Here is a 26956-nt window from a genome sequence, read left to right as displayed (position 1 = left end):
TTCCCCCAGCAATTGGTCCCAGTGCTTTAATGTTCCTTTGTGTCTCGCTCCCCCAAGTGATTACGTGCCTCTGGGTGGGTGTGGAAAGGTTGTGTATTGTGATACTCTATGCATCGCAACTGTGTAGGAGAGGCTGGATGGAACACTAGGTCTTTTCCTGTTTGTCAGTTTCGCATGTTTTATATGTAAATAACATGCTTTTAGTTTAGTATCATGTAGGTGGATCCCTGTTTATCCCTTCCCTGATTTTATAATTTAGAGTTTTAGATTATTACTGCAGTATTTGATTTCAATAACAGCAAATATTTAGGCACATTTTGCTGGTCTTGTGCTCAGTGAGAGCCTCTGTTCTTTCATACAGATGTTCCAGGTTTGAATCCTGGCAAGGCCAACTAAGTGCTGTTTGCGACAAGAGTTTGCTTAGATTGATATGTTGCTTAGATCTAAACTGACAGTAAGAATATCCATATGACTTGAGAACATATTACAGTGTTTGTCTTGGCTCATTGCTGGTAGCATATGTTCTGTTTAACAATTAGGAGCCTATTGATTTTTTTGGCATGAATCCTTTGTTGCATTAACCAGTTATCACATTGTTAACAATGTGATAACTTTATGAACTTTTTAATCATAATGGTGTTTGCTTTTATCAACTCAGGTTTTACATCTTTTTTTTTCAGTTTGACTCGTCAAATACTCCCGAACCCACCTATTTCCAAAGATTAAGCTGTGTTACCTATAGGCATTTAATTTAAATACCCCAAAGTAATTTTTGGCTCTACGTTTTGCAACTGAATGGCTTCACCAAAACATAATACAAGTTTTTGGAACATTCTGTCTTTTTCTTAAAAAGAAGCAGCTTTTCTGGCCAATGCAAAAGCTGAAGATTTACTGAAGGGTTTTCTCTCCCCCCATCCTATCATACAAAACAAAATGCAAACTGGTTATGGAAACTTCTGAATGGGATGTGTGTGTGAGCCACAAGCCTTAATCGCTGCATGGGGATTAGAGTGGCCAATGAATTAGTTTGAACTTGGGCAGTTTCAATAGATTTCTAGTATGTATAGGCTTATGCATTTTGATGGAAATTTAACCAATGTATGAGAAAGTGCTGCCATTAACATTCAAGAATGACCCTTAAGCTGCTTTGATCTGGCCCACAAAGACCCTACTAGTTCTACAGGTACAGTGTCTCAAATCCGATTGTCTGAAAACTAGATATTTTTAAGAAGGTGCCATGCATCAATTTTAATTGAGTAAAATTTAAAAAAAAACATACCTGGACAATTTGGCTAGGTGCTGCATTGGTGCAGTGTGACACTGGACCAGTTATCCCCTTTGCCGCTTGCACGCTGGTGTTTTCCCGTGGTTCGAGACCTGGCTTGGTCTCCAGTATAATTGTTATCCTGAAGTTTAAATCCCTTCCTGGCAAGCCATTCCCTCTCTGTGTAACCACCTACAGCATTCACTAGATGGACTGCAGTTGTTCTAGAGGGCGGTTCATCACCACCTTCTTGAGGGATGGACAAGAAATGCTGGCCCAAAGCCGGAACCACCTGACCTGAATCTGGCATGGCCTCGGTCCCAAGATAGCCAGTTATGAGATACTATATCTGTATTCTTCTTTGTGCTGGTGTGCGAAGCCAACTTCAGCATCTTGGAAAGCAACTGTTGCAGATCCTCTTGGGAGCAGCAATTTTAAAGAGAGTTGAAGAATTCTTTGCTGCTCCCCATACCCCTTTTGTGACCCCAGCCAGATCTCAGAGTACTGTGCAGCCACTGAAGTACCTTTTACAACTGACTTGTTCACTTATTCACTTACCCATACTTTGTACACTGCATTGGCCATTGTGTCAGCAATTTTCACTCATCCACATTTTCTCTCCCCTCTCTCCTCTTTCCCCGAGGGGCACCACGGAGCAGAGAGACCTTGACGTGTTAGCGGGGAGATTGTGTTGAAGCCTTTGGAAGAAGATTCCTTCCGTTAATCCTGGCCATGGACATTTAATTCTCTTTTTAGGCACCTTTCTGGCATGGGTGAGAAGCGGTGCCTGGAATGGTTGCAGCTGAAGTGCAACCCGAACGGAGGGATTAATCTAAAAATGTCCGAATCTGTCAGTCCAGAGCTGCAGTAACAGCTCTGTTCAATTTTGAAATGTTCACCGATTTTTATCTGCCAGTTTTGAGGTGATTCATTTTTTCCTGAGGATTGTCTCTTTTTAAAACATTCAATATGTCTTGTAATGTACAAAAGCTCCCCCTGTCTGCCATATGTAGGTACTGTACCACAATTTGCTGTACGGTAACTGCACAAACCAGTACTGCCCTCGCATTGCTGGAACCTATCTTATTGACCTCCATTGAAAAGCAAGTTCATCGTTCACGATTCCTCCATTTGTGAGGTTTCACAGCAACATAACCCCTGTGAGCGGCAGGACTTTACTGAGTGAATAGTTCAGAAGACAGGAGAGATAGAAGAATGGCTCAGAAGAGAAAAGGGAGAGGTGGCAAGATGAAGAGGAGAAATTAAATTCTTTTTAGGTGACTTAACTGCATCTGTACAGGTTGTGTATCTGTTATCCTCGGGGGCCAATCAGTTTTCAATATCGCATATAGGACTGGCCCTATTGCAGTACAGTAGCCTAAGCCTCGAATAGCTATAGTCTAAATAAAATAACTAGAAAAGAAAAGTCGATCACAATAATACAGCGTACCTGTAATAAGTTGCCACCCGTGGTATCATCTGTGATCCTGCTTGTAGGAGACAGTTCAGAGTGTCATTGTACTCTGCTCGGAAGCATTCTTCTAACTTTATCTGCCTCATCAACCTTGGTTTTTCATAACCTTGCCTTTTATTATAGATTGACATTATTCCTTGCTCACTTAGATGCACTCAAACGTGCATTTATATTAACCCGTCAATGGGCACTTTCCCTACCATATTCACTATGTCATCCTTGTCATCACTGTTTTTATCAAGTTGATCTTGATGTAGCGCCATTTCTGCAATCTCCCGGTCAGTTAAAATGCACTATGGGAGCATTGTTATCAATATTAAACACTTCCTCAATATCCATGGCCTCCAACATATTTGTTCTTTCCAATGATATTCCTTTTGCATTCTCAAAGAGCCGCTTCACCGTGTTCACACAAAAATCTTTGACGTCCTTATCAATATTATCGTCATCAATAAACATTGTTGGGGGCCAGAGGTTGTGCCAACAGTTGGTCAAGGCGTTTATATCAAAAAGGCACCAGCATTAGCAGGTGCGTAGCTGGCATCCTTAACTGCAAGTTCATTTTGGAAGCCTTCCACCCCCAGCCCTCTGTTCACTACCCCAAGCATAATATTCAAGAAGGAGTCTTTATATTTACATTTCATGGACCAAAGAATGCCCTGGTCCATCACTTGAATTAATGATGTTACATTGGCAGGGGGAAAGTAAACAATGAAAACATTGTTCTTCACTAAGAGTTCAGCAGGGGAATGTGCGGAACAATTGTCCACTTGCCTGGATGAGTGCAGCTCCCACAACGCTCAAGAAGCTTGACATGGCCCAGGACAAAGCAGCCCGCTTGATTGGCACCACATCCACAAAATTTCACTCCTTCCACCACCAACACAGAGCAGCAATGTGTACCATCTACAAGATGCACTGCAAGAATTCACCAAGCCTCCTTCGGCAGCACCTTCCAAACCCACGACCACCACCATCTAGAAGGACAAGGGCAGCAGATAGATGGGAACACCACCAACTGGAAGTTCCCCTCCAAAAGTCACTCACCATCCTGACTTGGAAATATATCGCCGTTCCTTCACTGTCACTGAGTCGAAATCCTGAAACTCTTCCTAACAGCACTGTGGGTGTACCTACACCACATGGACTGCAGCGGTTCAAGAAGGCAGCTCCACCACCTTCTCAAGGGCAACTAGGGATGGGCAATGAATGCTGGCCCAGCCAGCAAAGCCCACTTCCCATGAATGAATAAAAAAAAAAATTACACCTGTTTACATTTGTGTACGCCAGCTGCACTGGCACAACCAAGGACAGTCAACCTATCCTTAACACCTGTTGGTGCACTCCTCAGCTGTTCCTAGCGTATTCCTAGGGACGTACTGCTAGGACAGACTAGCTTCATCAGCATTGTAACTTTGTTCAGGCAAAAGGTTTTAGCCTGAAATTAGCAAAGCAAATTCGTCAGTAGATTTTTCAGTGGCGTCGTGGTCTTCATATGCTTGGTCACCACAAACTTTCAAGAACTCGATACCATACTTGAATTTCTGCAACCAACCTGTCATGTATTTACATGCAGCTTAAAACCTCAGTTCTTTGATCGTGCAGCAAGCCAAGATCTACCACAATGGGCCAGTCAACAGAAACCTTTCACTCCTGCGTGGACGAATCCACTCCATCATAACATCATGTTCGTTGTTTCTCGACGTATGCAAAGTTTTCCTATTATTCATTAACTTTTGTAACTCACTTTCAACATAAAATTTCAACAATTTGCCTTTCTATTTCTTTAAGCCCTATATGGTGGGGTATCGCCCCACACTTCTCACTCACTTTGCCACACAGGTGGCCAAGTTTCTGCAACAGCTTTACTTCGGAATTGATAACGAATTATGCTTCCTTTTCCTTTTCTCATTCTTCGCCATGAAGGAATCTTTTTGACGTGTTCACCACAAAAATCGCAAGGTAAACAGTGCAGATAAATAACTAGACTTCCCATGCTAAAGATCGTGTGCGATCAGCAGTGTTCGTGTTGGGTCAGGTCATGTCAGGTCGGGTCAGAGACTTACCACGCTAAAGTTCAATGAAGTTCAAAAAAAGGACAGTTTTTGGATGTGTTCAGTTTTTAGATTTATGGATAAAGGATACGCGACCTATAATATAATTTTCACCTACGTAGCAACAGTAACCATTCTTCAAGTAACTCGTGATAAATTTGGTTACTTCTGTAAGACAGGTGCTGTATAAATGCAAATTCCTTCTGTCTGCTCGATTTTCCAAATAAAAAGTCATAGTACAGAACCGCAGGAGACAATTTTGAAATAATTGACAAAATGTCAGAGTGGGGAGATGAGAATTTCTTTTTTACTCCACGATTTATGATCTGGATGCGTTGCCTGAAAGAGTTGGTGGAGCAGATTCGGTTGTAAGTTTAAGGGAATTAAAAAGAAAAAAAAATGCAGGGTTACGGGGAAGCAGTAGGTGATTGGCAGTAATTGGACAGCTCTTTCAAAGAGCCAGCACAAGCATGATGGGCTGCATGGTGGCCATATCCAAAAATCTGCTGTCCATATCCAATCCACATCAAGTCCTGCTCATCAAAGCCTCCAGTTTAAATCCTTTTCTGGCCAAGCCCCTCCCAGTCTGTTTAACCTCCTACAGCCCTCAATCTGTGGACTGCAACTGTTTAAGAAGGCGGCTCTGCCCCCACTTTCTCAAGGCCAATTGGGACAGACAACAAATGCTGCCCTTGCCATGGAAGAATGTAAAGAAAATCACCCACTGTACTCTGTTTCATTAACTCTGCCCCCTTGTATATTTTTCCCCATCCCCCAAGACCATTAGTGGTCATGACTTCAGACATCCAGGCACAAAGCTCTGGAATTCCCTCCCTGCGTCATTCTCTTCCTCATCTTCATCAAGTCATCCTCAAAACCCATCACTTTAACTAAGCTTTTAGTCACCCCCTACTAATAACTTTAATGTCTTTTTCTTGGAATCAGTTTTATCTGATTGCACCTCAGTGTAGTGCTTGGACGCTTTTCTACTTGAACAGTGCTATACGATTGCATGTTTTGTTGAAACCGTGTTGCTGTTTTGTCTGTGTGTTGGGGGGGGTGGGGCTTGCATGTTTTGTGTTCTTGAGTATGGAACTTAGAATATTGTACAGTGATGTGTGACCCATTCATTGGTTTTACCATGTGTATCAAGTCCACCACTCCCAAAGGTTAAACAGCCCCTGCTTTAAAGAACCACCTTTCGTAAGTGCCAGTTAAATTCAGCCAAGCCAAAAGTAGGGACATTATTTAGGAAAAAAACCAGTACCCTTTTCTTTAAATTTTCCCAAGTATTAACCACACCCATTCTGTTCAACATAGCTTAAACACTTGTTGACATATGACGACTATCTCTCTCTTCAATTTGGGAAGCCTAAGAAAGTTTGAAGGATTCTGAAAATAGAATAGTTTACAGCTTTGACTTCCTCAGTTTTTAAACTGAGGCTAGAAGTTGGCGAGGGCAGCAAGTTCGGGCCTTCAGGTTGAATATCGTGGTGTGGCTGAAATATTCCAGAGAATAGTCTTTTTTGGAAATAAAAGTTAAAATTGCCAAAGGGGGTATTGACTAGATTTGACTTCAGCAGATTGTGCAGTTGCACCCCTTGAATTCATAGTTGCAATTATAGCTGTTCACCGAGATTGTATCGTGGTTCCTTTCCACTCTCCAGTCCCACAGCTTTTCTACTCTCATCCCGAGAATTGCATACTTGTAAATGTGTAGCCTAAGTGTCAACCGTTTTTGCATTCTCTACAAGCTTATGTGACTGGCACATGTGTGTTCTCTAATTATTTTCCTCTTCCATTGTAGATCTGGAAAAAATCAGGGAGTTGTGTCTGAATGGTGTTGGTGCAGAGTGTGCTCAAAGTCAGATCTGGGACCGAAATGTCCGCAATATTGTTACAGAAACTAAAATCTCTGAACAGGTAATTTGACTGCAGTGAAAATGCAGGATAACTGAAGTTGGAAAATATTCTTCATGTTTACAGTTTGTTTTTTCCAAATAGCTTCCTGTGCCTCCCACTCCCTTGTAAGGCTGACTTGTGATGCTGTGCAGTTTCATTGCAGGTTTGATACCATCTTCTTCATGATAGCTGTGGCTCAGTTGGTAGAATTCTCAACTCTGAATCAGAAGGCCTTCAAGTTTAAGTCCCACTACAGAGACTTGAGCATAAAAATCTAGGCCAAAGCTTCAGTGCAGTACTGACTAAGTACTGCAATATGGGATGTGACGTTAAACTGTGAATATTTAAAAATCCCATAGCAGTTTTGAAAAAGAGCAGGCAAATTCTCCAAGGTGTCCTGGGCTGATAATTAGTCCTCAACCAGTATCACTAAAATAGATTAGGTCTTTACCTTATAGCAGTTTGTGGGAGCTTGCTGTGTACAAATTGGTTGCCATGCTTCCAATGTTACAACATTGATTACCCTTGAAAAATATTTCATTGATTGTAAAGTGATGTGGAGCTCTTTTTCTCTTTAAATTCTTTGTTCAATGTTCACAAACAATCAGCTGCTCCTTTGTGACTTTATCACAGCTAAATCTGATCCTGCATTCACCCAGCATCCACATGTGGCTTTTCCATCATATCCTGCTATCTATTGATCAGGACTGGCAGCCCTGCCTTTTCATTTCCAGGAATGTTGAGCTCCAATGTAGCCCTGTCTAATATAATTCACCATATTCTGGAAATGAAACTTGAGCCCTTTCAGCATAGCTCAGCTGCTATCTGAATAAACTAGCTGAACCATGAGAGAAGCTGTATAAAATTCTTAGGCTCCTCAGAAGTTTAATCTTTTGTTAAATGTTTTGGAACCCTTAATATTGATTGATACAGATGGGTTTTTATTCGTAATTAATAGGCTGTGCACCAGTTAGACTGTTTACCTCCCTGACTCTTTAACTCTAAGACTGTCAAATGCAGAACTATAGCGGGAGGCAGTGGCCTAGTGATATTGTCGCTTGACTGGTAATCCAGAGACCCAGGGTAATGTTCTGGGGGTCCGGGTACAAATCCCTCCACGAATTTGAATTCAATAAAAATCAGGAATTAAAAGTCTAATGATTTTCCATTGTCGATTGTCATAAATAGCAGTTCATTAATGTCCTTTAGGGAAGGAAATCTGCCGTCCTCACCTGGTCTGGCCTACATATGATTCCAGATCTGTAATAATGTGGTTGACTATAAAATTCCCTCTGGAATGGCCTAACAAGCCACTCAGTTCTATCAAAACAGCTAAAAAGTCAACAAAAAGGAATGAAACCAGTCGGACCACCTGGTATTGACCTAGGCACTGGAAACAGCAACGGCAAACTCAGCCCTGTCGACCCTGCCAATTTAGGGGCATGTCCCAAAATTGGGAGAGTTGTCTCACAGACTAGTCAAGCAACAGCCTTAACATAGTCATACTCATGGAATCATAGCTTACAGATCCTGTCCCAGCCACCACCATCACCGTCCCTGGGTAGGTCCTGTCCCACCGGCAGGACAGACCCAGCAGAGGTGGCGGCACAGTGGTTTACAGTCAGTGTGGAGTTGCAGTGGGAGTCCTCAACATCAGCTCCGGACCCCATGAAGTCTCATGGCATCAGGTTAAACATGGACAAGGAAACCTCTGGCTGATTACCACATACTGCCCACCCCCACCCCCAATGAACACCACTTGGACAAAGCACTGAGGGTGGCAAGAGTGCAGAATGTACTCTGGGTGGAGGACATCAATGTCCATTACCAAAAGTGGCTCAGAAGCACCACCACAGACCAACCTGGCCGAGTCCTAAAGGACATAGCTACTAGCCTGGGTCTGCAGCAGGTGGTGAGGGAACCAACAAGAGGGAAAAACATACTTGACCTTATCCTCACCAATCTGTCTGCCACAGATACATCTGTCCATGATAGTATCAGTAGGAGTGACCATCACACTATCCTTCTGGAGACGAAGTCCCGTCTTCACACTGAGGATACCCTCCACCGTGTTGTGTGGCACCACCACTGTGCTAATGCGATAGATTTCGAATAAACATAAGGCGCTGTGGACCATCAGCAACAGCAGAATTGTACTCGATCACAATCTGTAACCTCATGGCCCGGCACCACCAAGCCAGGGGATCGACCCTGGTCCAATTTCACCAAGTTCCTTTCTCCTGTTCAACTCCTGATTTGCAGCTGTTACTGGAATGTTTTTTATATCCTCTATAGCAAACGCACAATTAAATATTTGTTCATTTCTTCTACCATTTCCTTATTATCTACTATTAACTCCCCACTGTCACTCTCTAAAGGACCCAACACTCACTTTACGTTTTTCCTTTTAAAGTACCTGTAGAAGCTCTTGCTCTCCATTTTTACATTTCTAGCTAGCTTCCTCTCATACTCTAATTTCTTTCTCCTGATTAACCTTTTAGTCATTCTCTGCCGTTCTTTCCAGGGACATTGGGGCTGGCTCTGTGGGAGATGGCACCTGTACAAGTCAGATGGGCTGCACCTGAACAGAGCTAGGACTGAGTTCCTTGCGGGGAGTTTTGCTAGTGCTCTTGGGAAAGCTTTAAAGTAGCTCGACAGGACTATGGGAACCTAGAGAAAATATTAGAGAGCAATACCAGGGTGCACAAAATACTGGGAGAGACAGCACTAGTATAGAGAATAGTAAGTTAATTGGTAAAGTCAGGGTAACGTAACAAAACCTTAATCAGGGTTACTATGCATGTATGTGAATGCACAGAGTATAGTAAATAAGATTGGGGAGTTACAAGTGCAGATTGCCATGTGGAAATACGATGTGACGATAACAGAGACCTGGCTCAAGGAAGGGCAGAACTGGGTGTTAAATATTCCTGGATACAAGCTGTTCAGAAAAGATAGGAAAGGAGGAGGGGTGGCAAATATTGGTTAAGGAGAGCATTGCAGTGCTGGAGAACGGAGATGTCCCAGAGGGTTCATGGACAGAATCAATTTGGCTAGAGCTCAGGAACAAAAAGGGTGCAATTACATTGCTCAGTGTAGTCTATAGATTGCAAATTGTGAGAAGAACAAATCTGCAGGGAAATTAGAGATGCAGGCATTATAGATTAGTTATAATGGGGACTTTAATTACCCAATGTAGCCTGGGACAGTGGTAGTGTAAAGGATGGAGAGGGGCAAAAATTCCTAGATTGTGTTCAGGAGAATTTTCTACAGCACTGTGTCCAATCCAAGAAAAAACGCACTGTTGGATCCAGTTCTTGGAAATGAGGCATCAGTGGGGGAACATTTAGGAGACAGTGATCATTGTATTGTACATTTTACAATGATGATAGCAAAAGACGATAGGCAATCCAGTGTAAAAATAATTAACTGGACAAGAACCGACTTCGATGGGCAAGAACGGAGATGGACCAAATAGACTGGAACGAAAAATTGGCAAGAAAAACTGTAGTTGAACAAGAATTCAGGCACAGTCAAGGTATATTCCATCGAAAGGGAAAGGTAGGATACACAAATCCAAAGCTCCCTGAATGAAAAAGGAAATTGAAATTTAAGATGAAGAAGAGAAAATGCAGTTATGACAAATGTCAGGTAGAAAATGAAATTTAGGACCAAGAGGAATACAAGTCCAGAGAGGAGGTGAAAAAGCATATTAGAGAAGCAAAGAGGGATTATGAGAAAAGACTGGCAGCCAACATAAAGGGGAATCCCAAAGTCTTCTACGGGCATATAAATAGTAAAAGGGTGGTAAAAGGAGGAGTAGGGCAGATTAGGGACCTAAAAGGGAATTTACACATGAACGAAGCGGCCAAGGCTGAGGTATTAAATGAATACTTTACACCTGTCTTTACCAAGGAGATAGACGCTACCCAGGCCATGGTGACAGACAAGGAAACTCTGTCACTAGAAGGGTTCAAAATTGATAAGGAGGAAGTGTTGAATAGACCGTTGGTACTTAAAGTTGACAAGGCACCGGGACCGGAAGAGATGCATTCAAGGATATTGAAGGAAGTGAGAGTATAAATTGCAGGGCGCACTGGCCATAATCTTTCAGTCTTCCCTAGACTCGGGGCTGATGCCAGAGGATTGGAGAATTGCAAACATTACGCCCTTGTTCAAAACGGTTGTAAGGGTAAGGCCAGCAATTACAGACCAGTCAGTTTAAATTCAGTGGTGGGCAAGATTCTAGAAACAATTATTCGGGATAGAGTTAGTAGTCACATGGAAAAATATGGGTCAGTAAGGAAGAGCCAGCATGGATTTCTAAAGAGGAAATCATGTTTCACTAGCTGGCTGGAGTTTTTTGAAGAAGTAACAGAAAAGGTTGATGAGGATAATGCTGTTGATGTGGTGTACATGGACTTTCAAAAGGCATTTGACACAGTGCCACACAACAGACTTGTGAGAAAAGTTACTGCTCATGAAATAAAAGGGACAGTAGCAATCTGGATACAAAATTGGCTGAAAAATAGAGTAATGGTCAGTGGATATTTTTCGGGCTGAAGAAAAGTTTGTAGTGGAGTTCCCCAGGAGTAGGCTTGCTGTTCCTGATATATATTAATGATCTAGATCTTGGTGTACAGGGGACAATTTCAAAGTTTGCGGATACGAAACTTGGGAGTGTTGTAAACTGCGAGGAGGATGGTGTGGAATTTCAAGAGGACATAGACAAGTTGGTGGAGTGGGATGATAGGTGGCAGGTGAAGTTCAATGCAGAGAAGTGTGAGTTGATGCATTTTGGTAGGAAGAACATGGACAGACAATTTAAAATAAGGGGTGAAATTTTGAAGGGAGCGCAGAAGCAGAAAGACTTGGGTCTGTATGTACATAGGTCATTGAAGGTGGCAGGACAGATGGAGAGAGCAGTTAATAAAGCATACAGTATCCTGGGCTTTATTAATAGGGGCATAGAGTACAAGAGCAGGGAGGTTATGCTGAATTTATTTAAGACACTCATTAGATCTCAGCTGAAATATTGTGTACAGTTCTGGGCACCATATTATTGGAAGGGTGTGAACACATGGGAGAGAGTGCAGAAGAGGTTTACAAGAATGGTTCCAGGGATGAGAAACTATGAGGATAGATTAGAAAGGTTGGGACTGTTCTCCTTGGAGAGAAGAAGGCTGCGAGGAGATTTGATAGAGATGTTCAATATCATGAGGGGGCTGGACAGAGTAGATAAGGAGAAGCTGTTCCCACTGGTAAAAGGATCAAGAATGAAAGGGCACAGATTTAAAGTGATTTGCAAAAGAAGCAAGTGTGACGTGAGAAAAAGCTTTTTCACACGATGAGTGGTTCAGGTCTGTAGTGCACTGCCTGGATATGTGGTCGAGGCAGGACAGTGGCACTGTCATAATGCTCATTTGGAGAGCCGGAGCAGACATGATGGGCTGACTGGCCTTCTGTGTGATTAAGATTCTATTCTGATTCGAGCAACTCTAGACTGGGCATACATGATGCACTGTGGGCCATCATCAGCAGCGGAATTGTACTCAATCATAATCTGTAACCTCATGGCCTGGCATTTCCCCCACTCTACCACTACCACCAAGCCAGGGGAACAACCCTCGTCCAATGAAGAGTGCAGGAGGGCATGCCAGGAGCAGCACCAGGCATACCTAGAAATGAGGTGTCAATCTAGTGAAACTACTTGCATGCCAAACAGGATAAGCAGCAAGTGATAGGCAGAGCTAAGCAATTCCAAAACCAACGGATCAGATCTAAACTCTGCAGTCCTGCCACATCCAGTTGTGAATGGTGGTGGACAATTAAACAGCTCCCTGGAGGAGGCGGCTACACAAATCCCCATCCTCCATGATGGAGGAGCCCAGCACATCAGTGCAAAAGATGAAGCTGATGCATTCACAACAATCTTCAGACAGAAGTGCCCAGTGGATGATCTGCCTCAGCCTCCTCCGGAGGTCCCCAGCATCACATGCCAGCCTTCGATTCACTCCACATGATATCAAGAAACGGCTGAAGGCACTGGATAATGCAAAGACTGAGAGCCCTTACAATATTCTGGCCATAGTGCTGAAGACTTGTGCTCTAGAACTTGCAGCGCCCCTAGTAAAGCTGTTGCAGTACAGCTACCTGGCAATGTGGACAATTGCTCAGTTGTGTCCTGTACACACAAAGGACAAATCCAACTCAACCAATTACAGCCCCTTCAGTCTACTCTCCATCAGTAAAGTAATGGAAGGGGTCATCAACTCTTTGCTATCAAGCAACATTTGCTTAGTAATAACCTGTCCACTGATGCTCAGTTTGGATTCTGCCAGGGTCACTCATCTTCTGACCTCATTACAGCCTTTGATCAAACATGGACAAAAGATCAGAACTCCCGAGGTGAGAGTGACTGCCTTTGACATCAAGGCAACGTTTGACTGAGTGTCGAATCAAGGAGCTCCCGCCTTACCCTTTATAGCTATAGTTTGAGGATTCATTTGTGTTTCACAATCATAACTAAGTAGAAATCTTTGGTAGAACATCTGCTCTCATTGTGATGTCACTTAGTGCAGCACACCTTCCCAGAGTAAGTAGATTCCACGCAGTAATGGGTATCTTTACGGTGAATTAATTAATGTAATAGAGGTGACTATGACACACTTTTTTGTGACCACTTTTAAGTATTACTTTTGTGTTATATACATTTGAACCATGTGCAGTGTTGATTTTATTAATCCTTAATGGATGCATATTGATGCAGTTTGGGGCTAAACTTCTAGGTCCCGATGGGGACAGGCTCAGAGCTGGGTGGACATGGAGTTCCACGCCGTTGGCCAGTGTGCCAGCTTCTCAGCTCCATCCCGACTGGGATTTCCATTCAGCCTCCAGGTATGCGGGATGCACGTGGGCAGCACTTTGGGAAGGCTTAGAGACCCTATCTCCCTGTCTTCGTGACCCAGCTACTTGATGAACTTTTTACTTGAAGTTTGAAATCTTGGGGGCCTCTCTCCCACACTTACCTGCCATGGCATTCTGTTGCTCCTCACCTCAGGGAGGGAGGCGTTAGGAGGAGGGGGTCATGGGGGGTGTCTTCCTATTGATCCTCCGATGTCCAGGGCCCTCCTGCCATCTTTAATTGGATCACGAGTCTGCCCTCTAGCCTTTAATTGGCTACTTTGGGGAAAATTACAGGCAAGTAACAGCAAGCTGGGGGTTACCATTTGATCAGAAACTGAGCTGGACCAGCCATATAAATATTGTGGCTACAAGAGCAGGTCAATGGCTAGGAATCCTGCAGCGAGTAACCCACCACCTGATTTCCCAAAGCCTGTCCGCCATCTATAAGGCTCAAGTAAGGAGTGAGATTGAATACTCTCCACCTCCCTGGATGAATGCTGCTCCAACAGCACTCAAGCAGTTTGACACCATCCAGGACAAAGCAGCTCAACTTGATTGGCACTCCCTCCACCACCAACAAACAGTGGCAACAGTGTGTACCATCTACAAGATGCACTGCAGAAACTCACCAAGGCCCCATAGCAGCACCTTACAACCCCACGACCGCTACCATCTAGAAGGACAAGGGCAGCAGATAGATGGGAACACCAGCACCTGGAGGTTCTTCTCCAAACCACTCATCGTCCTGATTTAGGAACATTCCTGCACTCCTTGGGTCAAAATCCTGGAACTCTCTCCCTAATAGCACTGTGGGTGTACCTACAACATGGACTACAGCAGTTCAAGAAGGCAGCTCATCACCATCATCTTGAGGGTAATTAGGGATGGGCAATAAATGCTGGCCTAGGCAGTGAAGTCCACGTCCCATAAATGAATTTTTAAAAAAACTTTCCCACATATTTGAGCCTGACACTGGGGCCCTGAAGCTCGCAGGGGAAGTTTTGCCCTTGACTAGATTTGATTGAGTCACGCCATTATGGGTTACTAAAATAATGGATTTTAAAAATATATACCGTCCCGGGAAATCTGTGGTCATATAGGTACTAGCATTTTGGTTCTAATTGCTGCAGTTTAGTATGTTTTTAGTATCATTATATTATAATTGTGCATTTTTTCTCAGTTGTCCATTGATGTGGCATGTGATGTGAAGTTTGTTTATCTTCAATCTCTTTGACATGGTTTCTTATTAGATTATGTTGGCCTCTGTGTGCATTTTATAGACTCTACTCTCAACCAGCAGCATTTTATATTGTCATGTTCCACTTACCAACAACAGTTTTCTTTATCCTACAAATAATATTTTCTTAGAATACTGAATTGAAATTGTTAACTATTCTGCATCCTATATAGCATATCCTACTCTGTTCATATAACTGTGATTCATGCCAGCCCCATATTAACAGAACTGATGATGGCTGCACAACTGAAGTGTCATGACCTGTTTCCTTTACAGGTATTGACTGAACAGCTGTGTATTTCCAGTGATTTTTCATTCCTAGTTTAAATTGGAAAATAGTTTCACATTCAGTCTTGATTATTAGATTTTTTGCTGCTAATTAACTTTAAAATGTACATTTTTAATGCCAGGTTTGTTAAGGGCACATATCAAAATATGGAAAGCACTTGATATCTACCTTTATTGGGGTCTAGATTTTAGGATTGCTAAACGATCCTGATTGTGCTAAGAATTACACTGAAAACCAATTTAAGATTCAGTCAGCTCTGTGTGGCTCATTTGCGCATGCTAGAAGCCACATATATTCAATCACAGGGCGCTGTCCTTTGCAGACAAAAGGAACATGTCCACACGTTGCACCTTTTTCAACTAAACAAAAGTCTAGCAAACAGTCATTTCCTGGTTCATTCTGCAGGGCAATGCCTTGACCAATCAGGGTCGACCTATCTGGTTTGAATTTGAACAAAGCTGGACAGTTAACTGTTCCATGCTGCATTCTGCATGACAATGCCTCCACCCATCAGAGTCCATTTGCCAACTAATCAACACACTCTTCTCATGCAGTATAAATGGTTGTTCCTCCGTTATGGTTGGAAAATTTTTGCGAGCTATCTTGACGAGAGCAAGACAAAAAGGTTTGACACCATGTCACTTTTATTTCAGCAGTACTAGAGGCCTAGATTTGTGTGCTTAGTTGAAGTGATACATGGGATGCTTTTCCACATGGGGTAGTTAAAGCAGAGACCGCTGCATCTTTTAAGGGAGGAAGCGGTTAAATAATTGAAGCAGAGTGAGATATGGCAAGAGAGTTGGGCAGCGATAGTAGTTTTGGAGCGCTCTTACAAACGATAGACTGAATAGGCTCCTTCTGCACTATAAAATAAATGTGCAATGAGCTTTAAATGTCTCATTGAAGTAAACTAGTTTTTATTATTTTAAAAACTCCTTAAAGTGAGCAAGTAAAGTGGCGCTGACATGTCTACTATCAAATTAAAGATGCTGTTATTTTTCTACTCTTGTTTCTCTGCCCACAGATGCTGCTTGACCTGCTGAGTTTTTCTAGCATTTTCTGTTTTTTGTTTTAGATTTCCAGCATCCACAGTATTTTGCTTTTATTTATGCTATGATTTTTTATTGTATTCCAGGAACTGAATCATATGAGAAGCAAGCTGTTAGTCCCTGGGACTCGTCCGGATCTAGGGCCACAAGAATGCAAGATTCCCATCCTGTTAGTGCAGCAGCCTGGGAAGATGGCTGGACAAGAGCACACTGGCTGGGGGAGTGGCTGGGATATTCTAATCCCAAAAGGATGGGGAATGGCATTCTGGATCCCTTTGGTATTAATACATGCAGTAGTACTTAAAGTCTGGGTATATAAGTTGTCCTTGTTGGTTCTCAGTAATAAATTTGCATTGGTTCTGAGGTGGCTCACTAAAGTCATGTCTTAAATAGGATATAGGAGCAGAAATTAGGCCAATCGGCCCATCGAATCTGCTCCGCCATTCAATCATGGCTGATAAGTTTCTCAACCCCATTCTCCCGCCTTCTCCCCGGATCCTTTGATCCCCTTACCAATCAAGAACCTATCTATCTCGGTCTTAAATACACTCAATGACCTGGCCTCCACAGCCTTCTGTGGCAATGAATTCCATAGATAAACGTTCAAATGGTCTAGAATTAGGGAATTCTGCAGGATCGAAAGAGGCCAACCCTTGATGTGTTAGCTCCCTGAAACAGTTCTTTTCCCCTGCCTATTAATCATTTATTTATATATCTATATTCATTTTGCATTTTTAATCTATTATTGATGTTTCTTCAACTTTATTCTGGGAGGGTATTTCATTTCTTAACAACCCACTGCATACAGATAACAATCACAATTATTACAGTGCAGAAGGAGGCCACTCGGCCCATTATGTCTGCACTGGCTCTCTGAGCATTTCACGTAGCGTCATTCTCCTGCCTTCTCTCCATAATCCTGCACATTGCTTCTTTTCAAATAATCATCCAATTCCCTCTTGGATGTCTCGATTGAACTTGCCTCCACCACACTGTCAGGCAGTGCATTCCAGATCCTAACCACTTGCTGTATGAAAGTTTGTTTTCTCATATCACCATTACTTCTTTTACCAAATACCTTAAATCTGGACCCTCTGGTTCTCAATCCTCCTGCCAATGGGAACAGTTTCTCCCAATTTACCCTGTCCAGGCCCTTCATGATTTGGAGTACTTCTACCAAATCTCATCTCAGCCTCCTTTTCTCCAGGGAAAAGAGCCCCAACTTCTGCAAACTACCTTCATAACTGAAGATTCTCAACCCTGAAATCATTCTCATAAAAATTCCTAAACTCTTGCTTCATTATTTCTCTTTCTTATTGTTTGAATTTAATTGCTCTAATTACAGGCTTGTCAACCAGTGAAAATAGTTTGTCCCTCATCACCTTAGGCATCTCATCAGATCACATCTTAACCTTCATTCTAATGGAAAAAGCCCCAGCTACAGTAGTTTCTCCTCGCAACAAAAAGTCTCTCATACCCAGTCTGTCAGTGAATCTCTTTGCACTCTTTCATGTGCCTTGATTATCTTCTCTATCCACTCTTTAATTCAAACATTCATTGAACTAAGACATCTAATGTATAGGTTTAGCATTATCTCTTTGTGTTGTACTTGAAACTCCATTTACAAATCCTAGGACCCCGTATGTCTGTTTTGTCAACCTTTTTTGTCACTTGTAATGATTTATCTCGTTAGCCCCACCTCCTCTGTCAGTTCCTCTAAGTTTTACTTGTTCTTTAGCCCTAAAATTTCTCCTTGCATTTCTCTGCATTAAATTTAATCTAACATCCATCTGCCCAATCTGTTGAGGTGCCTGTGTCCTTCTAAAGTTGCCTACAGTTTTCCTCAAAGTTAACCAGGCTCACTCTTTGTTTTCTTGGTTAATTTTGATATTACGTCTTTATAACCAAGTCCAGATTATTTACTTGTATACTGAGAAGACCCAACAGTGCCCACACCTAACAATGGGAGAAGCCACTATCTGATCCCCCCCCACCCAGTCCAAAAATATCTATCAACCACTACTGCTTTTGTCATTCAGCCAGCTTCCTACCCATGCTGTCACACTTAATACTATATTTTTATCAATCAGCCTCCCAAGCAGCACCTTATCAAATGCCTTTTGAAAATCTACTGCGCTTCTTTATCAATGCCCTGAAAAACTTGCTCAAAGAACTTTCATTAAATTTGTCTGACACAAATTGACTTTTGCAAACCCCTGCTGACTATCCTTTATTAACCCAAGTAGTTTTAAGTGACACTAATTTTATCCTGTAGCATAACCTCTGGAACCTTAGCCATGATTTTGTCTTCTGTTGCCCAGTTTCACTGTTTTTGAAGGGAGGTGCTACATTGGCAATTGGTCAGTACTCTTGCACAATTTCCATCCCCAAAAACTTTGAATGTGATTGAAACCTTGGCTATTTTCTCTCTGTCAGTTTGGCCCAGTTGGCAGCACTCCGTACTCTGAATCACAAGGTTCAGGATTCAAGTCCCACTCCAGGGCTTGAGCACAAAAATTAAGCTTCCAGTGCAGTACTGAAGGAGCATTAAACTGTCGCAGCACTGGGATCTTTTGAATGAGATATTAAATCAAGACATTGAAACCCTGCTCAGGTGAATGTAAAAGACCTCATGGCACTTTTTCCTATTTTTTTTTGAAGAAGAGCAGAGGAGTTATTCCTGCTGTAGTGACCAATATTTATCCCTCAGTCGGCACCACAAACCGATCATCTGGTCACTATCATACTGCTGTTTGTGGGAGTTTGGTGAGCACAAATTGGGTGCAGAATTTGCAAATCTGAACAGTACATCGAATTGTTGGATGATACCGTGCAGAAAGCCCATTTGACCATTTGTGGTTCTGTTATGTAACCAGTGATTAAGAAATCCCTTCTTCCAACCTACTTTATCATTTTTTTTTAATTGTAGAAATAATTTCAAATGAGCACCTTGACTAGTTCTTGATTTTGATGGACTCATAAATCATAAATGTTTGGAATAGGATATTGTCCATTTTTCCTCTCAAGGTTTTGAATCAATGATATGTACATAATTTTGTGACCATTTTGTCAGATCTACAGAGGGGCTCGCGCAGGAGGTTTGCAAGAAGGAGCCAAGCACTCTCAGTACAAGGGGCTTCCACACTTCCCAGATGATTTTCCAGACTGTCCAGCGGGCATCCAGCACAGTGAGGAGACCGAGAAGGAGCTAATAGGCATATATAAGAAGTAAGCAACTAGTCCAATTGTGGATAGCAATGTAACAGTTTGAGTTGTCATGAAATAAAAGCTGAAACTGCACAGTAACTCCATCAAATCTTAAAAAACAAAGCGAACACTTTGGAGTAAATATTTCTGCCCTGCATCTGAGGCAATTGGATGGCCTGGGCAGAGCAAATTCAGGCAAATTGGGTATTGAAGAAATGGAGCCCATTCATTAATTTAACTGAGCAAACATTTAGCTGGTTTCCTGTGTATGTGTGTCCTTTCTCGTGGTTGATATTTTTCTATATAAGCTGCACCTAGTCTCTTCAATACCCTCAGGGATAGAAACAGGAAAATCTACCCCCTTTTGCTTCTATTTAACATCCAATGTTTAAAGTTTTTTCTAACTGAAGTCCTTTGTAATTTTTTTGACAAGCTTTGCGTGGAGTGAATCATAGACTTCCGTGCAGCTGCACTCTTGATTCTCTGCTTAGGTTCAGCATGATTTGATTCTAGGAATTTTTTATGTTGCTCTGCAAAATGTTGTCTCCTCTGCCTTACCTGGCTTTTATCGAATTAAGGCATCTGGATAAACAGGTTGAAATGAAGAAGCTGCAAACACTGCCCTCTGCTTGTTATAATTCAGGCCTGCAGCACTTTGCAGTGTTTGCAGCTTCTTTATTTCAACCTGTTCTGCTTTTCCTGGAGTTTTATCTCTGCTCTGCCCTTTCTGGTGGCATCACTCGAAACACACTGGTTTAATTGGAATGCACCAGGCATGACAAGAAAGTGGCTCCATTTTATCTTTTTAATAGTCAAAATGAAGAAGCCCTTTTTTTTCCCAATACTTACCTATAATCCATTTCAACAAAACTACTATTGACCACATAACCAAAAAAATTGTCCTAACAGCTCGTTAGGTTCTTGGATACACATCAGTCTCTGCTAACACTCAATTCCATGTGCTTTTATGACTACTTGGGCCATCCCCTGAAAGTGAGAGTGACTTATTTCTGTCGGTTGGCAGTGAGCCTGATCTTTTAAAGCACCACTGTGACACATGCACTTGTTCACTTGTTAATATTCACATCCCAGATTTGTACTTGCCTTAAAAGTTTAGCTTTAAGGAGATTAGTTAATTAATTTAACAAATATCTAGGTATCCCCTAAGACAAGACAGGTGTGTGCTAAATAGAAGCCCAGTTGAACTAACACAGTTCATTACAAACTGGCAGATCCATAGCAAAACCAATAAGGCCTTGATTTATGTCCTGGCCTGCTCAAGCTGTGTGAGAGGACATTTTTTTCAGTCCGCTTAGTAATGGTGAAAGATCAAGCTTGTTTTACACACTTCTTTCTGCGTATTAAGTAACCAATTTCTCTATAGGTACCCACCAGCCAAGAGGCCTAACTATATCCATCATGGCACCAAGACTCCATTCCGTTGTCCTTGGCAAAGATTAGTAGAAGATTGGGAAACCCAGTACCAAGATGGCGGTATCAAACCTACTGTGTGCAACCAAGAACAAGAGCTAAGTCCTGAAGTGCAGGACTCAACCAAGGTATACGTTGGGGTACATGAAAAGGAAGCTTCTGAGGAAATGTCAAGTGAAGAGAAACCGCCAGAGCTGGTGGAGGAAATGGAGGAAGATTCTGAAAGTGTGACCACTCTTGAGCCAAACACAGGATGTGGAAATATCCAAAATCCTGATACTCGAGAGTGCTCCTCAGAAAGTGGCCATGTTTCCATTTTGAGGTTTGTATATGAATTGTTTTCTTTCTAAGTTCATCAAAAGTCACTAGAGCATATGAAAATATCCTCCTGAATAGGGTTCTCTCCCTATGTTAGGCAGTAGCATGATTCCGTGGTCAAGTAACACAATTGCAGGTAAAGTAGCACTCTGCAGTCACCACCCTTACATAGCTGAGTGCCTTGAGCAAACTGCCATTCATATATGCTCCTATTCAGAATTGTTGTTTTCCATTACTTCAACTAACCAGGAGACTGAGAGCTGAGATCATTACTTCGGGGAGATATTCCTTATTAAACTTGGTACATACAATTTACCTTAATGACCATAAAAACTTCCCTTTTTTCCACCTTCGTTTAAATCCAGATAGATGGATGCTAAATTGTCACCTTGGTACAATAGCACTCAGCCATAAGACTGTGGGAAGCAGGTGCATTGCCAAAAAGCTGGAGGGAAAATCAGCTGACAGAACGATGTGTGGTCAAGATTGCAGGAAATGGGAGAAAATAGACAGTCACAAGATAATTGTAGATCAGGAACACAGTTCCACAGGCCCCATCAATTCAAAATGACCTGAAGTATCCTAAATGCAGCAGCAATTATTTTCAAAATGATTCTAGGTTTTAAACTCTTATCTGGGAGTTTATTTCACGTATTCATTGCTCTTGGTTTGAAAGAGAACGCCCAGATCAAAGCTCCTGTCACACCCAATAGTGAATGCTGGTGGACATTAAACAATTGACATACAAAACAGGAAACCGTGGAGGCCCCATGATGGGGGAGCCCAGAATGCCAGTGCAAAAAACAAGGCTGGAGCATTTGCAACCATCTTCAGCCAGAAATGCTGAGTGGATAATCCATCTCGGCCTCCTCCCAAGGTCGCAGCATCATAGATACCAGTCTTCAGCTAATTTGATTTACTCTACCTGCTATCAGGAAACGGCTAATACAGCCTTGACAATATCCTTGCTGTGGTGGTGAAGACTTGTGCTCCAGAACTAGCCTTACCTCTACCCAGTACAGCAGTACAATACTGGCATCAACCCAACAATGTGGAACGTTGCTCAGGTAGTCCTGTCCACAAAAGATGGGACATGTCCAATCGGGCCAGTTACCGCTCCATCAGCCTACTCTCAATCCTTAGCAAAGTGATGGAAGGCATCATCAACAGCACTATCAAGCAGCACATAAAGAGCAATAACCTGCTCACTGATCAGTTTGGGTTTCACCAGGACCACTTGGCTCCAGACTTCATTGGAACCTTGGTCCAAACATGGACAAGACAGGTGAGTCGAGGGTAATTGCCCTTGACGACATCAAGGCAGCATTTGACTGAATGTGGCATCAAAAAGCTCTCGCAAAATTGAGATCAGTGGGAATCAGGGAGGGAAAACTCTCCAATGGTTGAAATCATACCTAGCACAAAAGAAGATGGTTGTGGTTGTTGGAGGTCAATCATCTCAGCCCCAGGACATCACTGCAGGAATTCCTCAGGATAGTGTTCTTTGCCCAACCCTGTTCAACTGCTTCATCAATGACCTGCCAACCATATGGTTAGAAGTGGGGATGGTAATTGCACAATATTTGATTCCATTCGCAACTCCTCAGATAGTGAAGCAGTCCATGCCTGCATATAGCAAAAAGTGGCAAGTAATATTCATGCCACACAAGTGCCAGGCAATTAACATTTCCAAGGGAGAGACTAACTGTCTTCCTCGACCTTCAACAGAATTACCATCACTGAACCTCCACCATCAACATCATGGGGGGTTACTGTTGACAAAAAGTTTAACTGGATAGTCGCATAAATACTGTGACCACAAGAGCAGGTTAGAAGCTGGGAATTCTACTGCATAGAAACCTAGATGTCTGACTCCCCAAAGCCTGCCCACCATCTACAAGGTACATGTCAGGAGTGTAATGGAATACTCTCCACGTGCCTGGATAAGTGCAGCTCCAAAAACATTCAAGAAGCTTGACCATCCAGGACAAAGCAGCCTGCTTTATTGGCAACCCATGCACCACCTTAATCATTCATTCTCTCCACCACCGACACACAGTAGCAGCAGTGTGTACCGTCTACAAGATGCACTGCAGCAACTCACCAAGGCTCTTTTGACAGCACCTTCCAAACCCACCTCTACCACCTAGGAGGACGAGGACAGCTGATGCATAGGAACACCAGCACCTGTAAGTTCCCCTCCTCATCACACTCTATCCTGGCTTGGAAATATATCATTCTTCCTTCACTGTCATTGGATCAAAATCTGGAACTCCCTTCCTGACAGCATTGTGGGTGTACCTACACCACATGGACTACAGCCATTTAAAAAGTGGCTCACCACCACCACCTTGAGGACAATTAGGGATGGGCAATAAATATGGCCAGCAAAGCCCACATCCCTTGAATGAATAATAAAATTGTTTTTCACAATTTGGACCTGAATGTCCTTTGTCCCTTGTCCTACTCTGTTTAGGTTCAAGTTATTGCTCTACACACACAACTTTAAAATAATTTTCCCGATGACTGACTCTTTTCAATACTGTTGGGTGGGTGTAACATGGTACAGGATAGAGTATCAGCTGCAGAATAGAAACGTAGAAAATAGGAGCAAGAGTAGGTCATTCAGCCCTTCGAGCCTGCTCCGCTATTCATTATGGTCATGGCTGATTATCCAACTCAGTAGCCTGCTCCCGCTTTCTCCCCGTATCCTTTGATCCCTTTCGTCCTGAGAGCTATATCTAACTCCTTGAAAACATACAATGTTTTGGCCTCAACTACTTCCTGAATTCCACAGGCTCACCACTCTCTGGGTGAAGAAATTTCTCCTCACCTCAGTCCTAAATGGTCTACCCCACATCCTCAGACTGTGACCCCTGGTTCTGGACTCCTTTGCCATCGGGATCATCCTTCCTACCTTGTCTAGTCCTGTTAGAATTTTATAGATTTCTGAGATCCCCCCTCTTCTGAACTCTAATGAGTATAATCCTAACCAACTCAATCTCTCCTCATATGTCAGTCCTGCCATCCCAGGAATCAGTCTGGTAAACCTTTGCTGTACTCCCTCTATAGCAAGAACATCTTTCCTCAAATAAGGAAACCAAACTGCATGTAGTATTCCAGGTGTGGTCTCACCAAACCCTGTATAACTGCAGCAAGATATCCCTGTTCCTGTACTCGAATACTCTCGTTATGAAGGCCAACATACCATTTGCCTTCTTTACCACCTGCTGCACCTGCATGCTTACCTTCAGCGACTGGTGTACGAGAACACCCAGGTCTCATTGCATATTCCCCTCTCTCAGTTTATAGGCAATGTTTTGAGAAAGGGTTAATGATTTTGAAAAGGACAATACCCATGGAGGGGGAACTGTCTGCAATGTTAGGAAGGAAAGTTGGGTGATCAGTTTAGTGAAAAGGGTTCAAGGAAGCAGGCAGTGGGTTTTTGAGTAAAATCAGCTTGGGGAGAGCATGAGGCATGGTAGAAGAGAAACTGGAGTAGGAAATGGGGGTCAGGGCTAGGGGAGGTTTGGTTTGGTCAGAGGATGGGGGAAGGTACAGCAGAGTTCCAGTTTTAGTGACAAAGAATTCCATCAGCTTCCCACAGTTGCAGGGTGTGGAGGGGGCGTGGAAGCAGAGCGAAAATGGATGGTCAGCGGTGGAGAAAAATAGATTTCCAACATAAAATGTATATAAGCACACGATGGATTTAAAGCCGTTTGTTCTATTGATTCTAGAAATAGGCAAGATATTGTGGACGTGAAGGTTTTTCTGTTGTGTTACAGGAGCAGGAAGTTGCTGAAGCAGATATCCACATGGTGTCGGCCTACATCCAGCAGGGGTCAGCAGACTCGACGATACAGAGGGTCTGCACAGGTACAGATGACAACAGACACTGTAAAGTCCATCATCTGTTCCTATCCCCGGTTCCTTATCTGGGTCAGGCTGTCATTACTGAGAAAAGGCAGTCCTGTTGCTAATGCAACCATTTGTGTTCCTTCCAAAGAGGATCTTCAGCTTTTGGTGTCGGATCCTAATTGTTCTGGCCCTCAAGAACCAAAGCACAGGGACCCATTCAAACACCAGTGCAAAGCCTTGAAGACCAAGAAGAAAAGGGCTTTGTCCCAGGATCTAGAAACTGCTGCCGGAGATTTGGGAATAAAACCAGTTTCAAGTTGTGGAGTGGATTTAATTCGAGGGCTATGGCCTGACCAGCCACAAAATGTGATGTCCCATTGCTCCAGACTAACAATTGGCTATGTCAGCAAAGGGGATTTTTCACTGACTGTGGGCTGTGGAGAAGCACTGGGATTTGTGAGTTTATTGGGACTTTTGCATATGATGTCCAGTCAGCCAGCAGAGAGACGTGGCCTTGCGCTTGTAAGGAGTCCAGCCTCAATGCAGTATCGATTCGCCAAGATAAATGTTGAGATATAAATTTCAGAGTTTGATTTAAAACAATATTTGAAATAAAGCCTGCATGATGCTAATTGTTTACATTGCCTTTCAAAAGGCCAGAGTTTTTTTTTAATAACTGGTGCAATCCTGTTACAAAAGCAAAATACTGCAGATGTTGAAAATCTGAAATAAGAACAGGCAATGCTGGAAATGCTCAGCAGGTCTGGCAGCAACTGTGAAGAGGGAAACAAGAGTTAGTGTTTCCAGTTGGTAGTGTTTCTATGAAACAGTGAATTCTGTTTCCCTCCCTGCAGGGATGCTGCCTGACCTGAGTATTTCCAGCTTTTTCTGTTTTCGTTTTGGTAAAATCCAGTTTTGGATTTGAATTCTGGTGATGTTGAATTGAAGAATCTAGTATTTCAAAGATGTCTAGAACTGACCAGTTTATTTTTATTTGCTCATATTTATGCTGTACTTACAGGACAACGTTCCTGAAAAAGGGAATTTCCAATAGTCATTGTCAATAGATGAATTTCAGTGTAACTGCAGCATATAATTGACGTTAACACAAAAATTTTCATAATTATAATCATTGTGGAGGATTACTGAACAGGAAATCAGCCCTTCAATGTCAAACAGAATTTGTCATGAGCTTAATTAAAAAAAAATAATCTGCTGCGAATGGTTTGCTTTTTTTATGGTTGTTAATTTTTTTAAAGTCTGCAGGAGTCCCTCAGAGTAGTGTCCTAGGCCCAACCATCTTCAGCTGCTTCATCAATGACCTTCCTTCCATCATAAGGTCAGAAGTGGGGATATTCGCTGATGATTGCGCAATGTTCACCATTCGCCCCTCCTCAGATACTAAAGCAGGTCCAAATGTAGCAAGACCTGGACAATATTCAGGCTTGGGCTGACAAGTAACATTTGTGCCAGGCAATGAGCATTTCCAATAGTCAAGCCATCTCCCCTTGACATTCAATGGCATTTCCATCGGTAAATCCCCCACTATCAACATCTGGGATGCTACCAGTGACCAGAAACTGGACTGGACCAGCCATATAAATACTGTAGCTACAAGAGCAAGTCAGAGGCTAGGAATTCTGCGGCAAGGAACTCACCTCCTGATTCCCCAAAGCCTGTCCACCATCCACAAGGCACAAGTCAGGAATGTGATGGAACATTCTCCACCTGCCTGGATGAGTACAGCTCCAACAGCACTTAAGCTCGACACCGTCCAAGACAAAGCAGCCCACTTGACCGGTATCCCATCCACCACCTTCAGCATTCACTCCCTCCACTGCTGATGCACGGTGGAAGCAGAATGTACCATCTACAGCTTGCCAAGCCTCTTTCGACAAACTCATCCTCCTACATGGTAATGATTGCAAGGGCAGCAGATCATGGAAGCACCATCACCCACAAGTTCC

The 26956-nt window shown here is 42.7% G+C and overlaps 1 protein-coding gene across 1 annotated transcript in view; it reads left to right on the top strand.

Moving 5' to 3' along the window:
* pop1 (POP1 homolog, ribonuclease P/MRP subunit) overlaps positions 1-26205 on the top strand; it is a 77161-nt gene extending 50956 nt beyond the window's left edge. Inside the window, exons 12-16 of the mRNA XM_041190308.1 lie at positions 6600-6715; positions 16262-16453; positions 19249-19403; positions 20767-21135; positions 24917-26205. Coding sequence (XP_041046242.1) covers positions 6600-6715; positions 16262-16453; positions 19249-19403; positions 20767-21135; positions 24917-25568 — 1484 coding nt within the window. The 3' untranslated portion in view covers positions 25569-26205. The remainder of the gene's footprint in view (positions 1-6599; positions 6716-16261; positions 16454-19248; positions 19404-20766; positions 21136-24916) is intronic.
* The last annotated feature ends 751 nt before the right edge of the window (positions 26206-26956 follow it).

This window comes from Carcharodon carcharias, chromosome 6, assembly GCF_017639515.1.
Source record: "Carcharodon carcharias isolate sCarCar2 chromosome 6, sCarCar2.pri, whole genome shotgun sequence".
Taxonomy (NCBI): domain Eukaryota; kingdom Metazoa; phylum Chordata; class Chondrichthyes; order Lamniformes; family Lamnidae; genus Carcharodon; species Carcharodon carcharias.
The sequence above is the reverse complement of the archived record's forward strand: the minus strand, read 5'-3'. Positions and strand labels throughout refer to the sequence as shown.